Genomic DNA, 21,594 nt, shown 5'->3' on the forward strand with positions numbered 1-21,594 from the left:
TGGTTGGCCTGACAGGTGGCAGCTGCCCCCTGCTCCCCTCCCATTGTCTTTGCTGTTTTTTTTTTTTTTTTCTCAAAGTCAGGAACCTCCTAATGTAATATATCATGGAGATTAAGAGCCAGGTCCTAGAATTTGACTGTGGGATTTAAATCCCAGCTTTGCAGGCAGTGCAACCTGGGGTGGGGGGTGGGGGTTAGACTTCTTCGTGGCTCCGTTTCCTCATCCGTGAAATGGGTCTGGCACCAGCCCTGCTTATCATGAGCATTAAACGAGATGGTGAACGGCAAGCACGCAGCGTGATGCCTGGTTCTTACTGCCAGTGGCTGCTGCTCCTGGAACACCTGCTATGGGGCCAATGCTACCTATGAATTATTGTGTGCCAGGCTCAGCTTGGGCTCCATTTGCCAGACTACTCTGCCCCCTTGGATGAGTACCTGGGTCCTTTGCTCCCAAATGTTGGCTACGTCAGGGGCATGAGACCTGTCCTCAATCGAGTGGCAGAAGGCTATAGGGAGTGTCCAAGTGAGCAGGACATGCTTTCTCTACTTCCAGGTGGGATTCTCCTAGACCACCCAGGTCCCACCATACCCTAGGAAGGGACCATCCTAGTTCCGGCCCCTTCCTTTCCCCCCAGAGTTCGCAAATCTCTCCACCTGTGCCAGGTGCTTTCCCCGCCCCACGGGCCACGGCGGGGCCACCATTATGTAAATGTCTGTGCAAATCCCCTGATGTCAAGCTGCCAGCTCTCTGATGAGGCAGGGCCACCTCTGGGGACCCCCACTTCCCAGCCATGGGACCCCGGGCCAAGGCGGTCTGCTCCCTATTCATCCTGCTGCAGGTCCTGGCTGAACCGGCTGAGAACTCAGACTTCTACCTGCCTGGAGATTACCTCCTGGGTGGCCTCTTCACCCTCCATGCCAACGTGAAGGGCACCGTCCACCTCAGCTTCCTGCAGGTGCCCCAGTGCAAGAAGTGAGTCTCCAGTGTGAGGCTGGATGTGGTGATGGGGGTGGGGTGGGAAGCCTGCGCTGGTCCCGTGGTCCTCAGGGGACCAGGCCAGGACCAAGGGCTTGAAATGCTCCTCATCCATTGCAAAACCCCTCATTCTGGGTTATCCCCACTGGCCCCCAGGGAGAACCCACACAGTTCATGTCACTAAGATCTTCGGCAATTGTGTTCTGAAACATGGAGACCTGGTAGGCCCAAAGTCACATCTCTTAATAAAGAGTTACAAGATATTTGAGCCTGGAGGGGTTGTAGAGACCGTCAAAATCACCCCCACCTACTTTGGCAAGTGAGTCCATGTCAAGGCCTGGTCTAGAAACCAAGGGTTACGCCTTTGGAAGGCAGAAACGTGGTTTTTCTGTAGCAGGTTCTCAGACCGGAGGGGAATGTTTGCCTTTCTCTAGGGCTGTGGTTAGGTGGGTGGCGGTGCTTCCAGGACGGGAAGGATTTCCTTCACCCGTCTCACGGGGTGGTGGCATCACTCAAGATTAGGTGGACCATCTTCATGCAAGCAAGGGATTATGAATTAAAGACCTAGTGCAGAGAGGGAAGGCATTCTGAGAGAGAAGGAAAAAGGAAGGGATAAAGGTGATAAAGGGCCAACTGTAAGAAATGCATGCTTTTTGTGATGTTGGGGAAGATCATGTGCTGATTTGAGAATGGTGAGGGTGATGGTGCCGTGATGGTACCAGGCACATTGTTGAATGTTCTGATGCCTGTGATAGTGGTGGGGAGACCAGTGAAGTAACGGTGGTGATGGTGGTGATGTTGATAACATTGATAGCAGTCATACTGGTGATAATGCAAATGGTGAAGAGTATGGTGATGATGATGGTGGTGGTGATGGTGGTGATGACGGCGATGATGGTGATGATGATGATGGTGGTAATGATGGGGATGGTAATGGTGGTGAGGATCGTTGTGGTGGTGGTGATGGTGATGAAGATGATGATGGTGATGAAGATGATGGTGATGAGGGGGATGGTGGTGATGGTGGTGATGAGGATCATGATGGTGATGAAGATGATGGTGCTGGTGTGATGGTGCTGGCAGTATTGGTAGTGGTGGGCACAGACATGTGGTCACAGTGATGGCAGTGATGATGATATTGTTCATAGGGAATAGTAGGTGCATGATGTGACAGTGATGATAGCGATGGCAGACATTGTAGTGGGTAATGGTGATTGTATCCGTGGACATTGGTAAAGTGGTGGTAGATCATAGGGATGGTGGTAGTGGTGACAATGGTAGTGATTGATGGTAGCCACAAGGATCATAATGCCAGAGGTGGTCATAGGGATGATGGTGAACCTAGAGATGTGGTATGGCATGGTGACCACGATGTGATGATAAAAATACCAGAATATCCTGGAATGGCGCTTTCTTGGATAACTCCTGGGCTTTCCTCTGGTAGGCAGAGGAAACAAGCAGGCTCTCCAGGAAACAATCCTGCCCCTTCCCACTCTGGACCTGCTTCCTACCCCACCCTCCATGGCTTCCCCAGGTATGAAATGAAGGTGTTGGGCTACAACCTGATGCAGGCCATGCGCTTTGCGGTGGAAGAGATTAACAACCGCAGCGACCTGCTGCCCGGCGTGCTGCTGGGCTATGAGATAGTGGATGTCTGCTACATCTCCAACAACGTCCAGCCCGTGCTCTACTTCTTGGCACGGGAGGACTACTCCCTGCCCATCCAGGAGGACTACAGCCACTACGTGCCCCGTGTGTTGGCGGTCATTGGCCCTGACAACTCCGAGTCCACTACTACTGTGGCCCATTTCCTCTCACTCTTCCTCCTTCCACAGGTGAGGCCCTGGCTCCTGGGGGAAGGAGCTGGGGAGGGGGCAGAGGAGGGGTTGTCTAGAGGGCTCGCTTCCCCCCACTGGTCATGAGGGGAGAAGGAGGTGGGAAGCCAGGTCAGGATGTCAGCCCCAACCCTGGGAGGGAAGCCTGGCCTATTCATGAGAAGCCTAGGCTTTGGAGACAGACAGACCTGGGCGTGCATCTTGGCTCTGAGTCTTGGCCATTTTGAGTCACGGAGCAAATCTCTTAACTCTTCTGAGCTTCAGCTTCCCCACCTATAAAATGGGATGATGAGAGTTCCATCCTAGGACTGTCTGAGGCTTAAAGGATTTAACCTCTGCAGACATTTATAGGATACAGTAGCTGGTCAATTATGTAATGGTCGTTATCTAAGGCACCTTCCTTGCACAGAAATGAAAACCCAGAAAATGCTCAATATTATCCTGTACAGTTGCCTAGTACAGGGTCTGCCACATAGTAGGTCCTCAGAAAAATGCCACTAGTATTAGTACTATTATTGTAAGCGTCATCATCATCATGATCGAAAATGCCTCAACCAGTTTTAGTTGGTCTAAAACTTCAACACATTAAAGAGCAGCTAGCGCAAGAAGACTTGGCACACAGTAGGTAGCTGCAAATACTGTATTTTTGCTGACATTTTTATTATGCAAAGCACCAAGGGTCTGACACACAGTAGGTGCCTAGTAAATGTTAATGTACTTAGGTGAGGCGTCTCTTTCAGGACTAAACTCATTCTTTCATTCCCTTAACAAATATTTATTGAGCTCACCCCCCAGTGGGAGAGACAGGCCATGTCAGGAAGCACATGATAGGGCTGCTGGAAAGTGAGAAGTGCCGTGCACAAAGGTAAAAGGCAAACAGGGTGAGGGGGGCTGGACGGGTCGGTGGACAGATGGAACGGGGAGAGGGAGGCTGCAACTGCAAGCAGGGTGGTCGGGTGAGCCTCGCTGGCAATTGGACAAAGGCTTGAGGGAGGTGAAGGGGTGAGGGAGGTACGGAGGTGTCTGGGAGAAGAGCCTTCAGGAAGAGGGAGCAGCGAATGCAGAGGCCGGCAGGTGCCTGGATTCGCTTATGGAACCAGGGAGCAGAACTGGGACCCGGGAGAGACTAGGAGGAGATGAAGTCAGGGAGGTGAGGGCCGGGGTCAGTGATGGAGCCCCTTGGGGGCCCCTGAAGGACTCTGACTGTCCCTGCGTGACTTTCGGAGCTATTGAAGGGTTTTCAAGTGCCTGCCGGGTCACCTGGCCGCCGCCACGTTCAGCGGAGACTGTAGGGGGAAGGGTGGGGGGATGCTTTGGTGGCCTGGCGAGGCCCTAGCTCATGCGCCGGCAGGGGTCCCCTCCCGCAGATCACCTACAGCGCCATCAGTGACGATCTGCGGGACAAGCAGCACTTCCCGGCCCTGCTGCGCACAGTGGCGGGCGCGGACCACCAGATCGAGGCCATGGTGCAGCTCCTGCTCCACTTCAACTGGAACTGGATCATCGTGCTAGTGAGCAGCGACGACTACGGCCGCTACAACAGCCAGCTGCTCAAAGATCGCCTGGCCACCCGCGACATCTGCATCGCCTTCCAGGAGACGCTGCCCATGCCGCAGCCCGACCAGGTGGTGACGGAGTGGGAGCGCCAGCGCCTGGAGGCCATCGTGGGCAAGCTGCAGCAGAGCTCGGCGCGCGTCGTGGTGCTGTTCTCGCCAGACCTGATCCTGCACAACTTCTTCCGCGAGGTGCTCCGCCAGAACTTCACGGGCGCCGTGTGGATCGCCTCCGAGTCCTGGGCCATCGACCCGGTTCTGCACAACCTCACCGAGCTGCGCCAAACCGGCACCTTCCTGGGCGTCACCACCCAGAGTGTGCCCATCCCGGGCTTCAGCGAGTTCCGCATACGCCGCACCCCGGTCAGGCTGCCTGAGCCCAACAGGACCAGCCTGGAGGCCACCTGCAACCAGGAGTGCGACACCTGCCAGGACACCACCGCGTCCTTCAATAGCATCCTCACGCTCTCTGGCGAGCGCGTGGTCTACAACGTGTACTCGGCTGTCTACGCCGTGGCCCATGCATTACACAGCCTCCTGGGCTGCACCCAGGCCTGCTCCAAGGAGGTGGTCTACCCCTGGCAGGTGAGGCCCACCCCGTGGAAGGGCAGGCATAGAGTGGTTGTCATGGAGACGCTGGGTGCACCTGCTGGGCTCTAGCCTTCCCATCTCATGCTGGGTTCTGGGCAAACTGGCGGGAGAGGTCATGGGACATGCCCTGCCCTCCAGACACATAGAACCAGAAATCCTTCATGGTGACAAAACTCCTTTTTTTTTTTTTTTTTAAATGTAATCATCGCCATCCAAGGTGGCCTGTCCTGGTAGGAGATTTGGGTGAAATTCCCTGGAAGGGAGCCTGGCAGGCCGTGGGGGCCCCAGGTCCCCTGCCATTTCTCTGGATAAGAGGCCTCGGGGGCCCACTTGTGTACTCCCTCCTCTCTCTGAGGCCCTACTTGAGGTTTACGCACCTCCTCTCGTTCCAGGTTTGTGTTGTCTGGATTCCAAGCTGGAATTTAAAACTGTGTTTTTCTGACTTGCACTTATACACACGCACACCCAATCAGGAAACCCTCATGGGGGTGAGAGGTTTTACTGAGGAGCAGAGGAGCAGAGGGGATTCACATCAGAGACGCACACCTCATACCTAATAACCCGGCATCTCTGTGCTTGAATGGCTCCTTGGCTTTTTCGTGGTTTAAGGTTCAGGCACTCCTCCAACCCTTGCCTATATTCTGTCTTTATTCTCTGCTTCCTCCCCTTTTTCTGGATCCCCGATCCCCAAATACCTGTACACTTCCTTCCCAGAGCAACCTAGCTCTTTAAAAAAAAAAAAAAACCCTCCTTCCCTTAATCTATTTATTTGTACCTCTGACCCACAATCTCAGAGCCTAACCTTGCAACCCTAAGAGCTTATTTTCTCTAAAAATGCAGTTATTCTTTAAAAGGAATTCTAGTGCCAGCCTGCTAGACATTATATTTTATTATGGGTGCTGCTGTGTTAATAATACACGTAATTATCATGGGTGCTTTACTGTTTATTTGAGCATCAGTAGGCCCCGAGGGCCTGGTATACATCGCCCTACCCTGTGGCCGTCCTATGAGGTTGATAATCTACAGAGAGGAGGACTGAGACAGGGAGCCAAGGTGACCCAGCGGTGATGGTTTCAGAGGGAAGCCGCAGACCCCAGCTTTGAGCCCTGGTGGGCCCTTTGACCCCCTCGTGGTTTTCCCACTGTGCTCTTCAGCTCTCCCAGGCACAAGTGCCAAGAGCTGTGATGAAGGACCAGTCAACTTCTTCCCTCTCCTAACAGTGGAGACCAGAGAGCACCAATCATAGCAACCAGAACACCCTGCCCATTTACTGCACATGCACTATGTGCAGGCCCTGGCTGGGCCCTGTGGGAGCACCAGACCGTCCCCCTAGGAGGGAGGGGGACAGCCAGTAAGCTCTGTCTCTGCTGAGTGCAGCAGGAGGGAAGAGTTGTACTGTGGCGGCAGTGGGTTGGGGGGGGAGGGGTCTGCGGTGTGCAAGTCACTAGGAGCGAGAGGGGCCAGGAAGGCATGAGACATTCCAGGAGGGGATCGGTGGCCTGGTCGTGTGCTCAGCTCACTGTGGCCGAAGAACGGGGCAGGAGGGGAGCCGCAGGTGACATCGGAGGACATTCTGGGCCCGATGAAGTTGGTGGTGCTTTGTTCTGGACCCAGGAGGAGCCCACGGAGTTTCAAGCCAAGCACTGAGATGCTGTTTTTGAGACAATTCATCAAGTCAGGTTGGGGTTGAGGCGGCGGGGGGATAGGGACAGGAAGCAAGGAGCCCCGCTCATCCTATGCAAACGTCACCCAGGGTTTCCACTGGTGTGAACGGTGTCACCATGGGAATTAGGAAATGATGCCTTTTTGTGTGGACACGTTGGACCACGATGCCTTTGGCTTGGGGTGGACGCTGCCCTACAACAGGTGCATGGCTTGGTGGGGCGGGGGAGCTGGGGTCCAGCTGTCCTTCCCCTTTGCCCTAACGGGCCCCCCACCCTGACGCTGGGTCATGCCATGCCACCTTGTCGATTTTTGTGATAAAACCCCAAATTTTTATTGTCTATTTACTGGCTTTCTTGTTTATTGACTATTCCCTACCCCACCCCCACCCCCAAATGTAGGCCGGGAAAGCAGGGACCTTCCTTCTTTCCTTCCTTCCTTCCTTCCTTCCTTCCTTCCTTCCTTCCTTCCTTCCTTCCTTCCTTCCTTCCTTCCTTCCTTCCTTCCTCTTTTTTTCTTCTTTCTTTTTCTTCTTTAAGATTTTATTTATTTGAGAGAGAGAGAGAATGAGCAGGGGTGGGGGAGGGACAGAGGAGGAACGAGAAGCAGACTCCCTACTGAGCAGGGACCCCAATGCTGGGCTCGATCCCGGGACCCCGAGGTCATGACTGAGCCGAAGGCAGATGCTGAACCAACTGAGTCACCCAGGCGCCCCAAGCAGGGACCTTTCAATCCTATTTAGTGTCGTATCCCGAGCTGCTGGCACTGGGTCTGGGTCAGAGCTGATGCTCAGTGAATGTTTATTGAATGAATTAATGAACAGAGGAGCACTTACTGTGTGCTAAGCCCTTATGTGATTTGCCATCTACCCGCAGACACGCTGTGAGTAGACACTGTTACTTGATGATTGTTCTCCCACATTAGGTCTAGAGAAGTGACGATCACCCAGCTGGGGAGTGGCCAGGGCAGTGGTGGGGGGTGGTGTGGGGTGGTAATGAGGCACAAGGGCAGGGGCAGTGGGGATGGAGAGGCCTCAGGTGACTAAGATACTTGAGGATGGAGGCTGGGAGGTCACACTGCCCGTGGTGTTGGGGGGCTGGGGATGCGCTCGGGGGCACGCTCGGGAAATCCAGGCTGGCAGAGGGCAGAGGGCTTTGGCGGTCCCAGGGAAACTGTTCATCAGGTTATGGAATCATAGAGGGTGGAAGTTGCAAGGTCTTAGAATCTCCAGGTCCAATATTTTTGTTTTACAAATGGGGGTGGGGATGGCGCCCTTGTGGCATTTGCCACGTGCTTGCCATCTCGGCATCTCAGGTACAGTCCCTCTGTCCGTCAGTCGGGGGGCAGAGCTTGGTACTTAGGTTTGAATCCCAGCTTTGCCACCACTAGCTCTGCAACCTTGGGCAGGTTATTTAATGCATCCGGGCCTTGGGTTTCTCATGTGCTAAGCAGAAGGAACGCTAAGCACCGTGCTGAGCTCTGGAGGGGACTGACCGCGCTGTGTGTCCATGACCCGGTGCAGATAGAAGCTCCGTGTCTTCCTCTTTCCCCTCTTCCATGTCTGACACCAGTGTCTGGACAGTGATAATCCAGGCCTCCTCCCCGTCAGGAGAGTTGCAGGGAGGATCCTTTCTGACCCCTCTGTCAGAGCCCTGGAATCTGGGGTTGCTGAGCCCAGCCTGGCCAGGTCAGTGCGGGGATGGGCCTGGCCACCAGGACCTGGCTCCTTAAGGCCTCCACCATCCTCACCCCTGCCAGAGGCCCACCACCTGCGAGGAGCCTTCCTCCTCTCAGCTCCCGAGACCATTGCCCCCAGTCGCAGCATCATGTGCAAATTCCAGAGACTTCCAGAGCCTGACTCTGTGGTCAGGGTGGGAAGAAGGCGAGAGCCCAAATCCCTTGGCTAACTGTGTGTCGGTCCCCGAAGGGAGGTCCCCCAAGATACAGCCCAATAGACTCTCTCATTTATGGTGGGAAAATCTAGGAGCTAGATTGATGAAATATCTAAGTTGGAAGTTCCCTCAAGGGGTCAGCACAGAGGTTCAGTGACTTACCCAAAGTCACACAGCAAATTGAGGAAAAAGCTCAGATTGGAATTCAGGCCAGAGGATGCCCAGTCCAAAGCATGTTCCAGTTTGTACCAGCTTCTGCATGCTCAGAGCGACGGGGGACGATGACATGGGGAGAGACTGGAGACTGGCCTCTAACTGGGGGGAGGCAGGAAGCCCCCAGAGGGACAGGGGCAGGTGCAGCTGACCAGGGCAGGTGAGGGAGGCAGTGGACTCGAGCTCAGCTATGGGTCCCCGAGGGGTGGCTGAGTGACTTCCAGGGAGAAGGAATAAGATCAACACTTCGGCGGGAGGTGAGTACTTACTCGTGTTGAGGCACCGTGCTAAGTTCCCAACATAGGTAAACTCTCATTTGTTGCCTCCGAGCCCAGGAGACAGGGTTTTTGTTGTCCTGCTTCGCTGAAGAGGAAACTGGGGCTCACAGAGGTCAGGCAACAGGTGCAAGGCCTCATAGCAGGTGGCAGAGCTGGTGTCTAAACCCAGAGTATCCGACCCCAGAGCTGGAGCTCTCAGCCCCCACCTCCCGGGTGGCCCCCTTCTCAGTCCTCTTGCCCCCTTGTCCCCATGTGGAAGTCAGGCTAGGGGGATGGGAAAATTTCCCCCGGGTCCGGCCCCAGCTCTGATGCCAGCCTTTCCCTTTGGCCCTTCTAGCTCCTTAAGGAAATCTGGAAGGTCAACTTCACCCTTCTGGGCCACAGTGTCTTTTTTGACAAGCAAGGGGACGTGCTCATGCCCATGGAGGTCATCCAGTGGCAGTGGGACCTGAGCCAGAACCCTTTCCAGAGCATCGCCTCCTACTACCCCAAGCTGCGGCAGCTCAAGGCCATCCACAACATCTCCTGGCACACCGCCAACAACACGGTCAGCTCTCTGAGGGCTGGGGCTGGGCACCGGCTCACCCTGGGGTGGCGAGGGCCCTCTGGACCCGAGATCCGTCACTGACAGCGGGTGGGGGGGTGTCTGTGCAGTGGGGGCGGGGCGTCTAGGCCCTGTCCCTCCCGTTGATAAGGCCTAGGGTTTCTGGCTCCCCGAGACCCAGGGGCTCAGGGGCTGTGCCCAGTGAACGTGTGCTGGACACGCGTGTGCTGAGGACTCAGCTCTCACGTCAACCATTGCTGGTGCTCCCCGTACGGTAGCTGTACCCTCAGCTGCGTCTGGCACCTGTCATTCCAAAGCTCCTCTGTTTTACCCTCTTAGATGCATAACAAGCTGTCGGAGTGGTGGTGGTGGTGTGTGGGGACAGACAGGGACCCAGCCTCGTAGGAGGGGAGGGGGAGGGGGAGGGGATACAGAAGCTCCAAGAGCCTTCCTCATCTGGATCCTCTCCCCGCCCCATCCCCTTTATCCTCAGTTCCCAGGGTGCTTGGTGCTGCCGTTTGAGTGTGGGGATTTCTATGGAGTTGGTTGGGTGGGGGTCTTGATTAGTTTGCTGCCCACCGGGGACCACAGTCTTGGGGGGCGTAAACCCAGACATGTAATCTCGTGGTTCTGGGGCCTGGCAGTCCGACAGCAGTGTCAGCAGAGTTGGTTCCTTCTGAGGGCTGTGAGGGAGAATGTTCCGGGCCTCTCTCCCAGCTTCTGGTCATTTGCTGGCCTTTGCTGGCTTTCCTTGGCTGGGGTGGTCCCGCCTGACCTCTGCCATCACCCCCATATGACATTCTCCTTGTGGGTGAGTTGGGCTCCAAATCTCCCCTTTTGTAAAGACATGGGTCGTATTGGAGTAGGGGCCCACCCCACTCCACTAGGGCTTCATTTTAGCTCATTACATCTGTAATGATCCTATTTCCAAATAACACCACATTTGGAGGTCCTGGGGGTTCAGACTTCAATCTATGAATTTTGAGGGGACACGATTCAACAAATAACAGCATCTTCACTCGGGTTTCTCCCAGAAAGCAGAGCCTGAGGCAAGGGTTGATGTGCAGATAGTTTATCCCAGGATATGCTCCACGGGAACAGGAGTAGGTGATGGGGGAGAGGTCATTAGGAGCAGAGGAATGTTCTCAAGCTGGGCACCACTGCGAGCTCAGTGTTAGCAGGACCTTCTGAAGGGCCACTTTAGAATGGCCCCCAAGGGAGGGAAGAGGGTGGGATGGGTCCATGGGTCTGTACTGCCCCCACCTCCTGTGGTTGGGGGTCACCCCAAGGGGCGTTAACTCCCTGTGCTTCCGGGTCACAAGATATGTGAGTGCCCAGAAGTTTCCCACGAGCATCTCACGCCACGGCCCCGGGGCAGAGAGAGAAGGAGACTGAGTGTCGCTTAGATGAGGTGTGACAGGCAGCGCCTGCATGGAGTGGTTGCTGTGCTGTAGCAGAAATAAAAGGAGGTGGGCCTGAGAAAACGTGAGGGAGCCCACAGAGACGTCTATTCCTTGCTGCTCTCACTGCGATGATGTCCCTCCCTGACCCAGTGGGGTGGAGCCTGGAGGGCGGCAGCCAGCCCAGTGCCCTCACCGGGAGCTGAGCGGACCTCCCCATAGGCCCTGCTGCTGCAGTGGGGTCCCCGGTGGAGCGTCTACTCATGCCTCCCTCCTGCCACCCACCCTGGAGTGTCCTTTGCCCTTAGCCACTTGGCCGCTGGGGTGATCCAGACATTCGTCCCCAGGTATCTGAGCCCCTGGTCATCTTGTCCTTGCTGGCCTGTGGCTGTGGCAGTTGTCCAGCGGCAGTAACGACCAGGCCACCGCAGCCAATCTCCCGGTTCCCAGACCTACTCCTGCCCGCCCTCCCGTGTGCCAGCGACTGGCTCCTCTCGCTCTTCCGAGTCACTTACCTCCTCCTTCCTTGGCTGTCTCGTTCGCTGGCATGGGGCCCCTGAAATGACCATGGGGGCAGCAGACAGCCTTTGCTATCTGCTGATGGAACCATTCCCTCTTTGGAGGCCAGAAGCTGAGTTCTAGCAAGAGTCCGGGCTTGAGGGGATGAGACGCTCCGGTCTCCCGGTGAGCCCCCGAGAACTGGGGTGAGCATGGCCGATCCTTCCGTGGTTGCTGAACCCCCGTATTCCAGCTGTTGGGGTCACAGTGCTATGTACTAACCTCCCATTCAGTGCTTACACCTCATCCTATAGGGCAATGGCCCTACTCCCAAGGTGGTGTCCCCAAGCCGGTACCCGACCTGAGCCCTTAGTGTGCCATCCCGTCATCTTGATAGTTTGGGTACATCTAGGCGACCGGTATATGTTGGGACCAGTGGATCCGGGGGTCACATGCCCGTGTCACACCCCCTTGGCCATACAATAGGTCTTTTGTCTGATGTGATGTTTTGGGGGGGACCCATGACGCTAACTCATTCAGTTGTACGTCTTTGGATCGCGGCTCTGCCCTGCGGACACGGGAGGCGAGTTCTCACACGGGCGCATCAGTGGATTCCTCGGGGAAGAAGACAAGACACCCGACGTTGTAGACGCGCCCGCGTCTGTGTGGAGTGGAGGCAAATCCAGGGCTCAGCGTGGTCTCCGGGCTGCAGAGTGAGGTGCTCGGCAGTAGCACCAGCTACGCCGACCACGGGGGGGGGGGCCCTCTGCAGCATCCCCGACACTGTGCCCCCTCTGTGGCCCATTGCGTGAGCCCCGGGGGGCCCAGGGCGGAGGCCAGCTGACCTGTACCGGAGGCTTCATCCTTTCCGTCTGGCTCTCATCACTCCCTGTTGCTTGGATTGGCATTCCCACGAGACACAAAGGTCGTCGTGCTTAGTACTCACTCTCGTGGATCTCCGCACCCCCCCCACCCCACCCCAAATGATCTCATTTCCACCCTTCCAGCCTTGTCCTTTCTGGGCCCTCCAAGCAACCAGCCAAGCCATTCATCACTGCCCAGCAGCCCAGGAATATCCATACGCCAGGACCTTTCCCCGTCCACGCAAAGTGAGCAAGCGCGTGCTCTGCTTGCAACTCTACACACAAGGGACATTGTCCCTCGTTACTATCTTGAAAGAGGAGCTTAGTATGGCGACAGTCCATTTTAAGGTCATGCTAATATCAAGCTATGAGTGTAACACCTGTGAATCACTGATTTGAGGAATACACCTGTTCCCTCTGGCCCTGCTTTGGCCTGATCCCAAATGCACCATTTCCGTTGCATTGAGACTTGCCACTCTTCCTGCCCGACCTCAGGACTCCATCAAGGGTCACTTGACGTCCCCGAGGCCACATGCTCGTTTCCCACAAAGGCCCAGCAGGACACAGGAGCTGATTCACAAACAGTGGAAGGCATGTTGTTGCTGAATCGTGCAACTCTCTTACTGGGGCTTGCCCATCCTGCCCTGTGCATCAGCAGATCTCCCTGGCCGTGTAGCCTGAGTGGCTAGGAGAGCGGGGCCTGCAGCCAGGGTCTTCTTTGGAGTCTTTCTCTAGGCTTGTCATTCTTTACCTTGAAACTGTAAGCCGTCTGAGTCGCCTGCTGAATGTGGGCTGGAGCAGGATTTCCAAGAGTGATTTGTGCTGTCCCCCACATCTGGAGGTTCATCAAGAGTCATGCTTCTGTAAGGGCAGGAGATGGAAGATGAAATGACTTACCTTTTAGCCTAGAGAGGATGACCTTGACCTGGAATTTCCCAGACCACGGGACCCCTAAACCCCTCACTGACATGACAGGCCTCCTCTGAATCTTTGAAAGGTTTATCGTATACACTTATACCTGAGGATTCGCATCCTAGTTGGCCATAAAGAGTCCTTGCTACTTCCTACTCACCAGATCCTATTAGTATGATGCCATGGTTACAGCGGACCAGCATGATGTTCTGCAGAATGTCGGAGCTATCTAGTTCCGTGTAGACCAAACCCTGATGGAGAGTAGAAGAGTAAGCTCAGCTCTGCCGTAAGACCGTAAATGTTGAGACTTAAAACCATAAAAACAACTAGAAGAAAACATGGGGCACAAGTTTCATTTGAGAGCTTTCTTCTCTTTTTGGTAGTCAGTGATAGCGGTGTATATTCCTCTAAGTACTGTGTTCACTACATTCTATAAGTTTTGCTATAGATTAATTAAAATTAAAAAAAAATATGGTAAAAAAAACCCATAACATCACATTTACCACTTCAACCATTTTTTCCCCAAATTTTTAAATTGTGGCAAGATATACACAGTTTTACCATCATAACCAAGTGTGTGGTTCAGTGGTGTTAGGTACGTTCACATTCTTGTGCTATCACCACCACCCTCCACCTCCAGAACGCATCACCTTCAGAATGGAAACTTTATGCCCATTAAACACCAACTCCCCACTCCCCCTTCTCCCCAGCCCTGGAAACCACCGTTCAACTTTCTGTTTCTATGGATTTGACAAAAGAACCTCCTATAAATGGAATCACACAGTATTTGTCTTTTTGTAACTGGCTTGTTTCACTTAGCTTCACGTCCTCAGGTTCATCCGTTTTGTAGCCTGTGTCACAATTTCTTGCCTTTTCGAGATGGAAGAACCCATTCAGTCAGTGGATCATGATTATGAATAATCCTAATCCAATCAAAACATCACAGTTCGCTCATCTGTTCATCTGTCGATGGACATACTCAGGTTGCTTCTACCTTTAAGCTATTGTGAACAATTCTGCTATAAACGTGGGCGCCCAGACATCTCTTTGAGAGTCTGCTTTCAATTCTTTCGAGTATACACCCAGAAGTGGAAGCTGCATCATGTGTTTGTTCTATTTTTAAATTTTTTGAGGAACCCCCATATTGTTTGCCACAGTGGCGGCATCATTTTGCATTCTCAGCCACGGACAGGAGATTCTAGTTCCTCCATATTCTCACCAACACTGGTTATGTTCTGGTTTTGTTTATTTGTTTATTTGTTTTTATTTTTGTTTTTGTTTTTTTTTTTAAATAGTAGCCATCCTAATGCATGTGGGGTGGTCTCTTGCCGTGGTTTTGATTTGCATTTTCTGATTGCTGAATGAGCATCTTGTCGTGCTTATTCGTTGTTTGTATCTCTTCCTTACAGAAATCTCTATTCGGGTCCTCTGTCCCTTTGTTTTTTGTTTTTTGTTTTTTTGTTTTGATTTTTTTTCCTCTGTCCCTTTGTGAATTAAGCCATTCTGTTCTAGGGGTTCTTTAAATATTCTGGATACTAATCCCTTGTCAGATATATGATTTGCAAATATTGTCTCCCATTCTGTGTATTGCCTTTTTACTCTCTTGGTAATATCATCTGAGGGACAAGAGTTTTAAATGTTCATGAAGTCCTGTCCAGGACATCACTGCCAGCTCCAGCATCATGACACTCGGGCCCTATGTTTTCTTCTAGTTGTTTTTATGATTGTAAGTCTCCCATTGAAGTCATGGTTCCATTTTGAGGTGATTGTGTGTCGTGTTAGGTCTAACCTTACCCTTTTGTATGTGGATATCCAGTTTTCCCAGTACCATTCATTGGAAAAAAGATTCCCCTCTGCACGCACCCCCACCCCCCCACTAAATGGTCTTGGAACTCTTGTCAAAAACATCATTTGACTCTATATGTGAGGGTTTGTGTCTGGATTCTCTATTCTGGTTTATCGGTCTGTATGTCTGTCTTTATGGCAGCACCATGTTGCTTTGATTACTATAGCTTTGCAGTACGTGTTGAAATCAGGAAATTGAGTCATCCAGCTTTGTTCATCTTGGAGATTGCTTTGGGGACCCCGGGTCTCTTGAGATTTATCTGATTTAGGGTAGGTTTTTCTATTCCTGCAAACAAAAAAGAATCATTGGGATTTTGGTAGGGATCGCATTAAATCTGCAGATTGCTTCGGGTGGTATTGACATTGTCACCATGTCGAGTCTTCCAAGGCATGAATGTGGAATGTCTTTCCATTTACTTAGGTCCTAATTTCTTTCAGAAATGTTTTGAGCTCTTCTCCTCTGTTTCACCACTGCCTGTTTAGCGAGAACCACCACTGTTTGCCCTGAGCTATTGTGACAGCATCCTACCTGCTCCCTGGCTTCCGCTCTGGCCCCTCACGGTTTAAACTCATCATGGAACCTGGGACAATCCTGTTAAAAGGGACTCAGATCCTGTCATTCCTCTGCATGGAATCCTTGCCTGGTTTCTCATTTCACTCAGAGTGAAAGTCCAAGTATTTCGACGTGACCTCTTTGAACTAATCTGCTGCTGCCCTTCACGTTGGTGCTCAAGTGACACGGGGCTTACTGCTCAGTGACCATGCCACGTCCCTCTTGGCCATGGGGCCTTTGCATAAGCTGTTCCCTCAGCCTGTGCAGATCTCCTTGTGGCTTGGTTCCTCACAGCCATCAGGTTTCTGCTCCAGTGTCAGCCGCTCAGTGAGACTACCCTTGTCCACCTTGTTCGATTTTGCAACCAGCCCCTCCTTTGTGTTCCACCCCCTCTGCATGGCTCTGCTTTTCCTCCTGGTATTTATCACCACTTGTCAAGTTACATATTCAGATGTGAATTGTGTCTTTTCCCTGTGAAGGTATTGATTCCTTGGGAACAAAGACGGGGCCTTGTTTGATTCACTGCTGTATTTCCAGTGCCTGGCTCAGTACTTTTTTCAATGAATGAATGAATGAATGAATGAATGGAGTGAGTGAATGAATAGCAGGTTGAGAGTCCATGAGTAAGAGAGGGTTAAGTTGGTTACTTAGGGAAGAGTGAAGAGATGAGTTCAGGAGGTGGTGGGGTTGTGGGGGGAGGATACATGGCAAGGGGGTGGTAAGGCGTAGGTGTGGACAAGGTGCTCACGTGTGTTGGTGTGCATGTGTGTGGTCCTGTTGGAGGCAGAGAAGACCCCTGACAGCCTGGAGAGGCTGGCGGGGGATCAGATGTTTTATTTTGGCTGATGGAGAGTCTCTGAGGTTCTTCCAGGAACAAGAAAGCAGCAGAACAAGATGTCTGGAGGTGTCATCTGATGACCATGTGCAGGAGGGATGATGGGGGTGGAGCAGGAAGACAGGTGACCTCTCAGAGGCAAGAAAGGAGGGGTTCAGGGGCCAAGTGGTCCCACTGCGGCTCCCCTTGTGTGGGCCCCGGCCCTTCATATGCGCGCTCTCATAACACCCTCCTGTTTGGGCATCAGGATGATTTTTGTGCCACCTGAATCTGGTTGGGCTGCTCCCCCACTCAGGAGCGATGGCTTCCCACTGCCCCTCCATCCTTAGGGTGCCACACAGGAGCCTCCAGGATGTGGCTCTCCCACCTTGCACCCTTCTCCCGGTGCCTGCTGACTCCCTTCCATCCCCCAGCCTCATTGCCTTTACTGTTCCCTCTGCTTGTAATTCATCTGTGTGTTCACTAAACCAGGGCGGGGAGGGGGGGTCCTCTATTCTACAGAAATTGAGCGGTAAGAACAAGAGACATGGCCACTGCCTACCTGCTCTTATTCAGCTGAAAACCCCTGCCGCTCCGCAAAGGCTGTGTCAGACTCTTAGATGCACATGGCAGAAAGTGGTGTAAGCACAGAGTGAAGTCGTTGCTTCCCATCATTGAAAACTCCGGGGGTAGACCATGAGACTTCAGGCACGGATGGATCCAGGGTCTTTCTCCAGAGCGCGGTCCCTTCCTTGGGAGTGCTCCCCCTCCATGGAGGCAGGTGGCTGCTGGCAGCCCCAGAGTCACATCCTGTCTGTTTGGCAACCTTAGGAAGTCTCCGTCTCATCAGTTGGATGCTGTCATGGGAAGAAGGTGGATCCGGTGTCAGGCAGGCCAAACTAAGAGGGTCCCTACAGACGTCCAGTTCTTTTTTTTTTCAATTTTTATTTATTTATGATAGTCACATACAGAGAGAGAGAGGGGCAGAGACACAGGCAGAGGGAGAAGCAGGCTCCATGCACTGGGAGCCCGATGTGGGATTCGATCCCGGGTCTCCAGGATCACGCCCTGGGCCAAAGGCAGGCGCCAAACTGCTGCGCCACCCAGGGATCCCCCAGACGTCCAGTTCTAATGGCAACTCCTGCTCCTTCCCCATCCCAGACGGGGGCCAGGCTTCCCTCCCCAGAGCATCCTGCTGGTTGGTCTCAGGGGCTCTTGTCCTCCTCCCTCCAGATCCCCGTGTCCATGTGTTCCAAGGACTGCCATCCTGGCCAAAGGAAGAAGCCTGTGGGCATCCACTCCTGCTGCTTCGAGTGTATTGACTGCCTTCCTGGCACCTTCCTCAACCGAACTGCAGGTGGGACTTGCAGACCCGCACCCCTGCTCCCCACCCTCAGCCCTGCCCTGCTCTGAGAGCAGGGTCTCTGGAGTCTCCCCCACAGGATGTAAGTGTCCAAAGGCCAGGGTCCATGCCTGATTCCAGTGTATCTCCCTAGGAATTGGTGTAGAGAAAAATCTTCAATGCTCGCTGCTAGGGAGGGTGGGAGAAGGAACAGCCCTCCACCAGGCAAGGCTGTCACTGGTCCCCACTCCACGCACATGTAGCTGAGGGCTCAGGGGTGTCAGACCAGAGAATGTCCATTGGATGGATGGCTGGATGGATGGATGAGTGGGTGAATGAATGAATAAATGAATGTCTCTGTCCATAGAAGAAATGTTTCTGGCAGACGGGACAGGATCTGGTTTATCTCTCTGACCTCCCAGTGCCTAATGTAGTGCAGAGCGTATCACGTTTGCTCAGTGAATTTTGATTGAGTGACATCCTTGATCAGAAGAGCTCATACCTCCCCCTATAGATCACAAACGCCGGGAAGGTGCGGACAATGCCTTCTCTCCCTCTGTTTTAGTGTTGAGCACCGTTCACAGCTGGGGCTTAAATTATTTTTTTTCGTGACTTCCTCATCAGAGTACTTACCGTGGGCCCAGCAGAGCCCAGAGCCCAGAGTAGGTGCCCAACAAAAATTTGTTGCATGATTTCACAGGCTGTTCCCCTACCCAGTTGGTCGGTTCCTGACGGCAGGGGGCTGGCTAGGTTTCGCCCACGTCTCTGTCCTCCCACCTCAGGTGCCCATCACCCACTGTGGAGGGTGTTTGAAAAAAAAAATGTGTTGAAGGAATTCTTTGGACCAATGTGTGAGTGTCTATGCCACCAGAGGGTAAGGTCTCGGGAGCAAGGAATTACAGTTGTTAGGATCCGAGTCAAGGGAACCTCGGTTCAAACCCTGCCTCTGTAACGACCACCTGGCTGAGCCTCGGGTTACTCATCTGTGAAATGGGGTTGCAGGGAGGAGCTGATGGGCCAGTGGGTGTAAGAGGGGCAGTGAGTGGTGGTGGCTAGGCCGGTAGGCGTTGCCCTCAGCTCGCCCCCCACCCCCGAGGCCTGGCCCGGGGCGGGTGCAGAGGATGGGGGTGCTGCCAAGTGGGCGAGGCTGACGGGAGCTGCCGTGGGCTCTTGCAGACGAATTTGACTGCCAGCCTTGCCCAAGTTACGAGTGGTCCCATAGGAACGACACCTCCTGCTTCAAGCGGCGGCTGGCCTTCCTCGAATGGCACGAGCCCTCCACCATCTTTGTGGTTATGCTGACCATCCTGGGCTTCCTCAGCACCCTGGCCATCATGGTGATCTTCTGGAGGCACCTCCACACGCCCGTGGTTCGCTCGGCCGGGGGCCCCATGTGCTTCCTGATGCTGGTGCCGCTGCTGCTGGCGTACGCCATGGTCCCCATGTACATAGGGCAGCCCACGTTCTTCTCGTGCCTCTGGCGCCAGACCTTCTTCACCCTCTGCTTCACCATCTGCATCTCCTGCATCACCGTGCGCTCTTTCCAGATCGTCTGCATCTTCAAGATGGCCAGGCGCCTCCCGCGCGCCTACGGCTACTGGGTGCGCTGCCACGGGCCCTACGTCTTCGTGGCGTCCTTCATGGTGCTCAAGGTGGTCATCGTGGCAGGCAACGTGCTGGCCATGACCGCCAACCCTACTGCCCGCCCCGACCCCGATGACCCCAATATCATGGTCCTGTCCTGCAACTACCGCAGGGCGCTGCTGTTCAACACCAGCCTGGACCTGCTCCTGTCCGTGGCGGGCTTCAGCTTCGCCTACATGGGCAAGGAGCTGCCCACCAACTACAACGAGGCCAAGTTCATCACCCTCTGCATGACCTTCTACTTCACCTCCTCCGTCTCCCTCTGCACCTTCATGTCCGTTTATGACGGGGTCCTGGTCACCATCCTGGACCTCTTGGTCACCGTGCTCAACCTTCTGGGCATCAGCTTTGGCTACTTTGGTCCCAAATGCTACATGGTCCTCTTCTACCCAGAGCGCAACACGCAGGTCTACTTCAGCAGCATGATTCAGGGCTACACCATGGGGAAGGACTAGCACCGCCCACTAGGGCTGCCCAGGGGGCCCAAGGGCTCAGCTGGGAGCGGGGGGAGACGCAGACGGGGTGGGGAGGTGGAGCTGGGTGCAGGTCGCAGTTTCCCGGTAGCTGTTTGGCTTGCTAGGCCCTGCCGCCCATTCTAGGAAAACCTGCCTAGGTGGGGACCCTACTGGTGTCCCCGACAGAGATGGATTTGAGCAGCCTACAGTCTCCATCTGGTGGTCACAGCGGATGCAGGCTCGTTCCCCTCCCTCCTGTTCCTGGGGAGCGAAGGCTGGGCTGCAGGGGCTGGGACGGGCTGGTGTCGGGGGATGTCTGCGGGGCGGCGGTGTCAGTCACTAGCTGCCCCCCTGTCTGTGCCTCACCTCCCAGACCCTCCCCAGACTGGGACCCAGCTTCTCTGAGCAACGGCTGCGCCTCGGGGCTGCTGCGCCATAAATGCATGTGAATAAACCTCACTTGGGTGACGCGAATGAGTTTCCTTCTTGTTTCTAGAGCGTCCCCCCTTCCCCAGAGAAAGATTTTAGTCAGAGACTTTGCTTTCTAACCCAGCATTGCCACGCCTGAGCTGTGTACTTTGGGCCAACTGCTCACTGTTTCTGAGCCTCGACGTCCCCGTCCCTACAATAGGAACAAGAGCTCCTTCCCAGGGACACTGAAGGGTCAGAGAGAATGGGCGTGGAGTGCATACAGTAGGCACTCAATAAATGCCAACAATTGCAAATCTGCATGTCCCTTTAACCACCAGAGTCAAAATAGGGCCGTGTTTCATTTTTACACCCAAATGTCCATGGTACTAGCCTCTGCTGCAAACTACGTTGGCCTAATTCTGGGCATCGTCTCGAGGATGCTTGGGCCTCACACGTGCTCCAGAGCCAGCATGTGCCATGGCACCGCCACCTTGGCACCGCTGAACCCCGAAGACAGTGCAGTTCTGGGTGTGGCTGTGCCCATGCCTATCATACTGGGTGGCAGGAGGAGCCCCGATTCTCCATCCAGGGGTCAGAGCCGGCCTCTCACAGCTCACCCGGGAGCCAGAATTTCAGCGCTGAGGCCTCAAAGCTGCTGCCCAGAGAGGTCGAGTGACCAGCTCAGGGGTGGCCAGCTGGAAGGGGGGCGTGTGTCAGAGCCTCACTGCACTCGGGCAGAGAGACAGGCTCCCTGAAGGCTCAGTTACTGGGGTGACCTTGTGGCGGCCTCAGAACGCCCCCAGGAATGGTTTCTAGATTGGCCCGACACCCCCCTTGGCAGAAGCAACGTCCTGAAGCTCATTCACAGCCGGGAGGGCAGGACTATCTCCTTCTTGTCCTGAATCTACCTCTTTTAAAAATATTTTATTTATTTATTCCTGAGAGACACAGAGAGAGGCAGAGACAGAGGCAGAGGGAGAAGCAGGCTCCATGCGGGGAGCCCGATGTGGGACTCGATCCCAGGACCCCGGGATCACGCCCTGAGCCAAAGGCAGACGTTCAACCGCTGAGCCACCCAGATGCCTTGAATCTACCTCTCTCGTGCTTTAAGGTGGTGAGCGGCGGGATCTTGGTTTGAATCAAGTGGAGTTTGGGGGAACGGCCTTCACATTGTGGGGCTGCTTCTCCATCACGGCAGCGGCAGGGACGCTCCCTGTTTCTCCAGGCTGAGGCTCTGGCCAGGGCTGGCCCATAGCAGGTGCTCCAGGGGCGCTGGCCGAGCAGCCAAGTCCCTGTGCGGCCCCCCCTTCCCCT

The 21,594-nt window shown here is 54.3% G+C and overlaps 1 protein-coding gene across 1 annotated transcript; it reads left to right on the forward strand.

The window, feature by feature from the left end:
• Window positions 1–790: 790 nt before the first annotated feature.
• Window positions 791–20,162, forward strand: TAS1R2 (taste 1 receptor member 2). The gene is made up of 6 exons (XM_025448081.3): window positions 791–972; window positions 2,510–2,810; window positions 4,178–4,948; window positions 9,337–9,546; window positions 17,662–17,785; window positions 18,947–20,162. The coding sequence occupies exons 1-6, from the start codon at window positions 791–793 to the stop codon at window positions 19,867–19,869; spliced, it is 2,511 nt and encodes an 836-aa protein (XP_025303866.3). The 3' UTR covers window positions 19,870–20,162.
• Window positions 20,163–21,594: the final 1,432 nt, after the last annotated feature.

Source organism: Canis lupus, chromosome 2 (assembly GCF_003254725.2).
Source record: "Canis lupus dingo isolate Sandy chromosome 2, ASM325472v2, whole genome shotgun sequence".
NCBI lineage: Eukaryota > Metazoa > Chordata > Mammalia > Carnivora > Canidae > Canis > Canis lupus.

Bases quoted from the DNA above. Each gene is read 5' to 3' on its own strand.
- TAS1R2 (XM_025448081.3), top strand. From the start codon at position 791: ATGGGACCCCGGGCCAAGGCGGTCTGCTCCCTATTCATCCTGCTGCAG. The intron at 4,949-9,336 runs GTGAGGCCCACC...TGGCCCTTCTAG, and splicing joins AGGTGGTCTACCCCTGGCAG to CTCCTTAAGGAAATCTGGAA. The intron at 17,786-18,946 runs GTGGGACTTGCA...GGGCTCTTGCAG, and splicing joins CTTCCTCAACCGAACTGCAG to ACGAATTTGACTGCCAGCCT.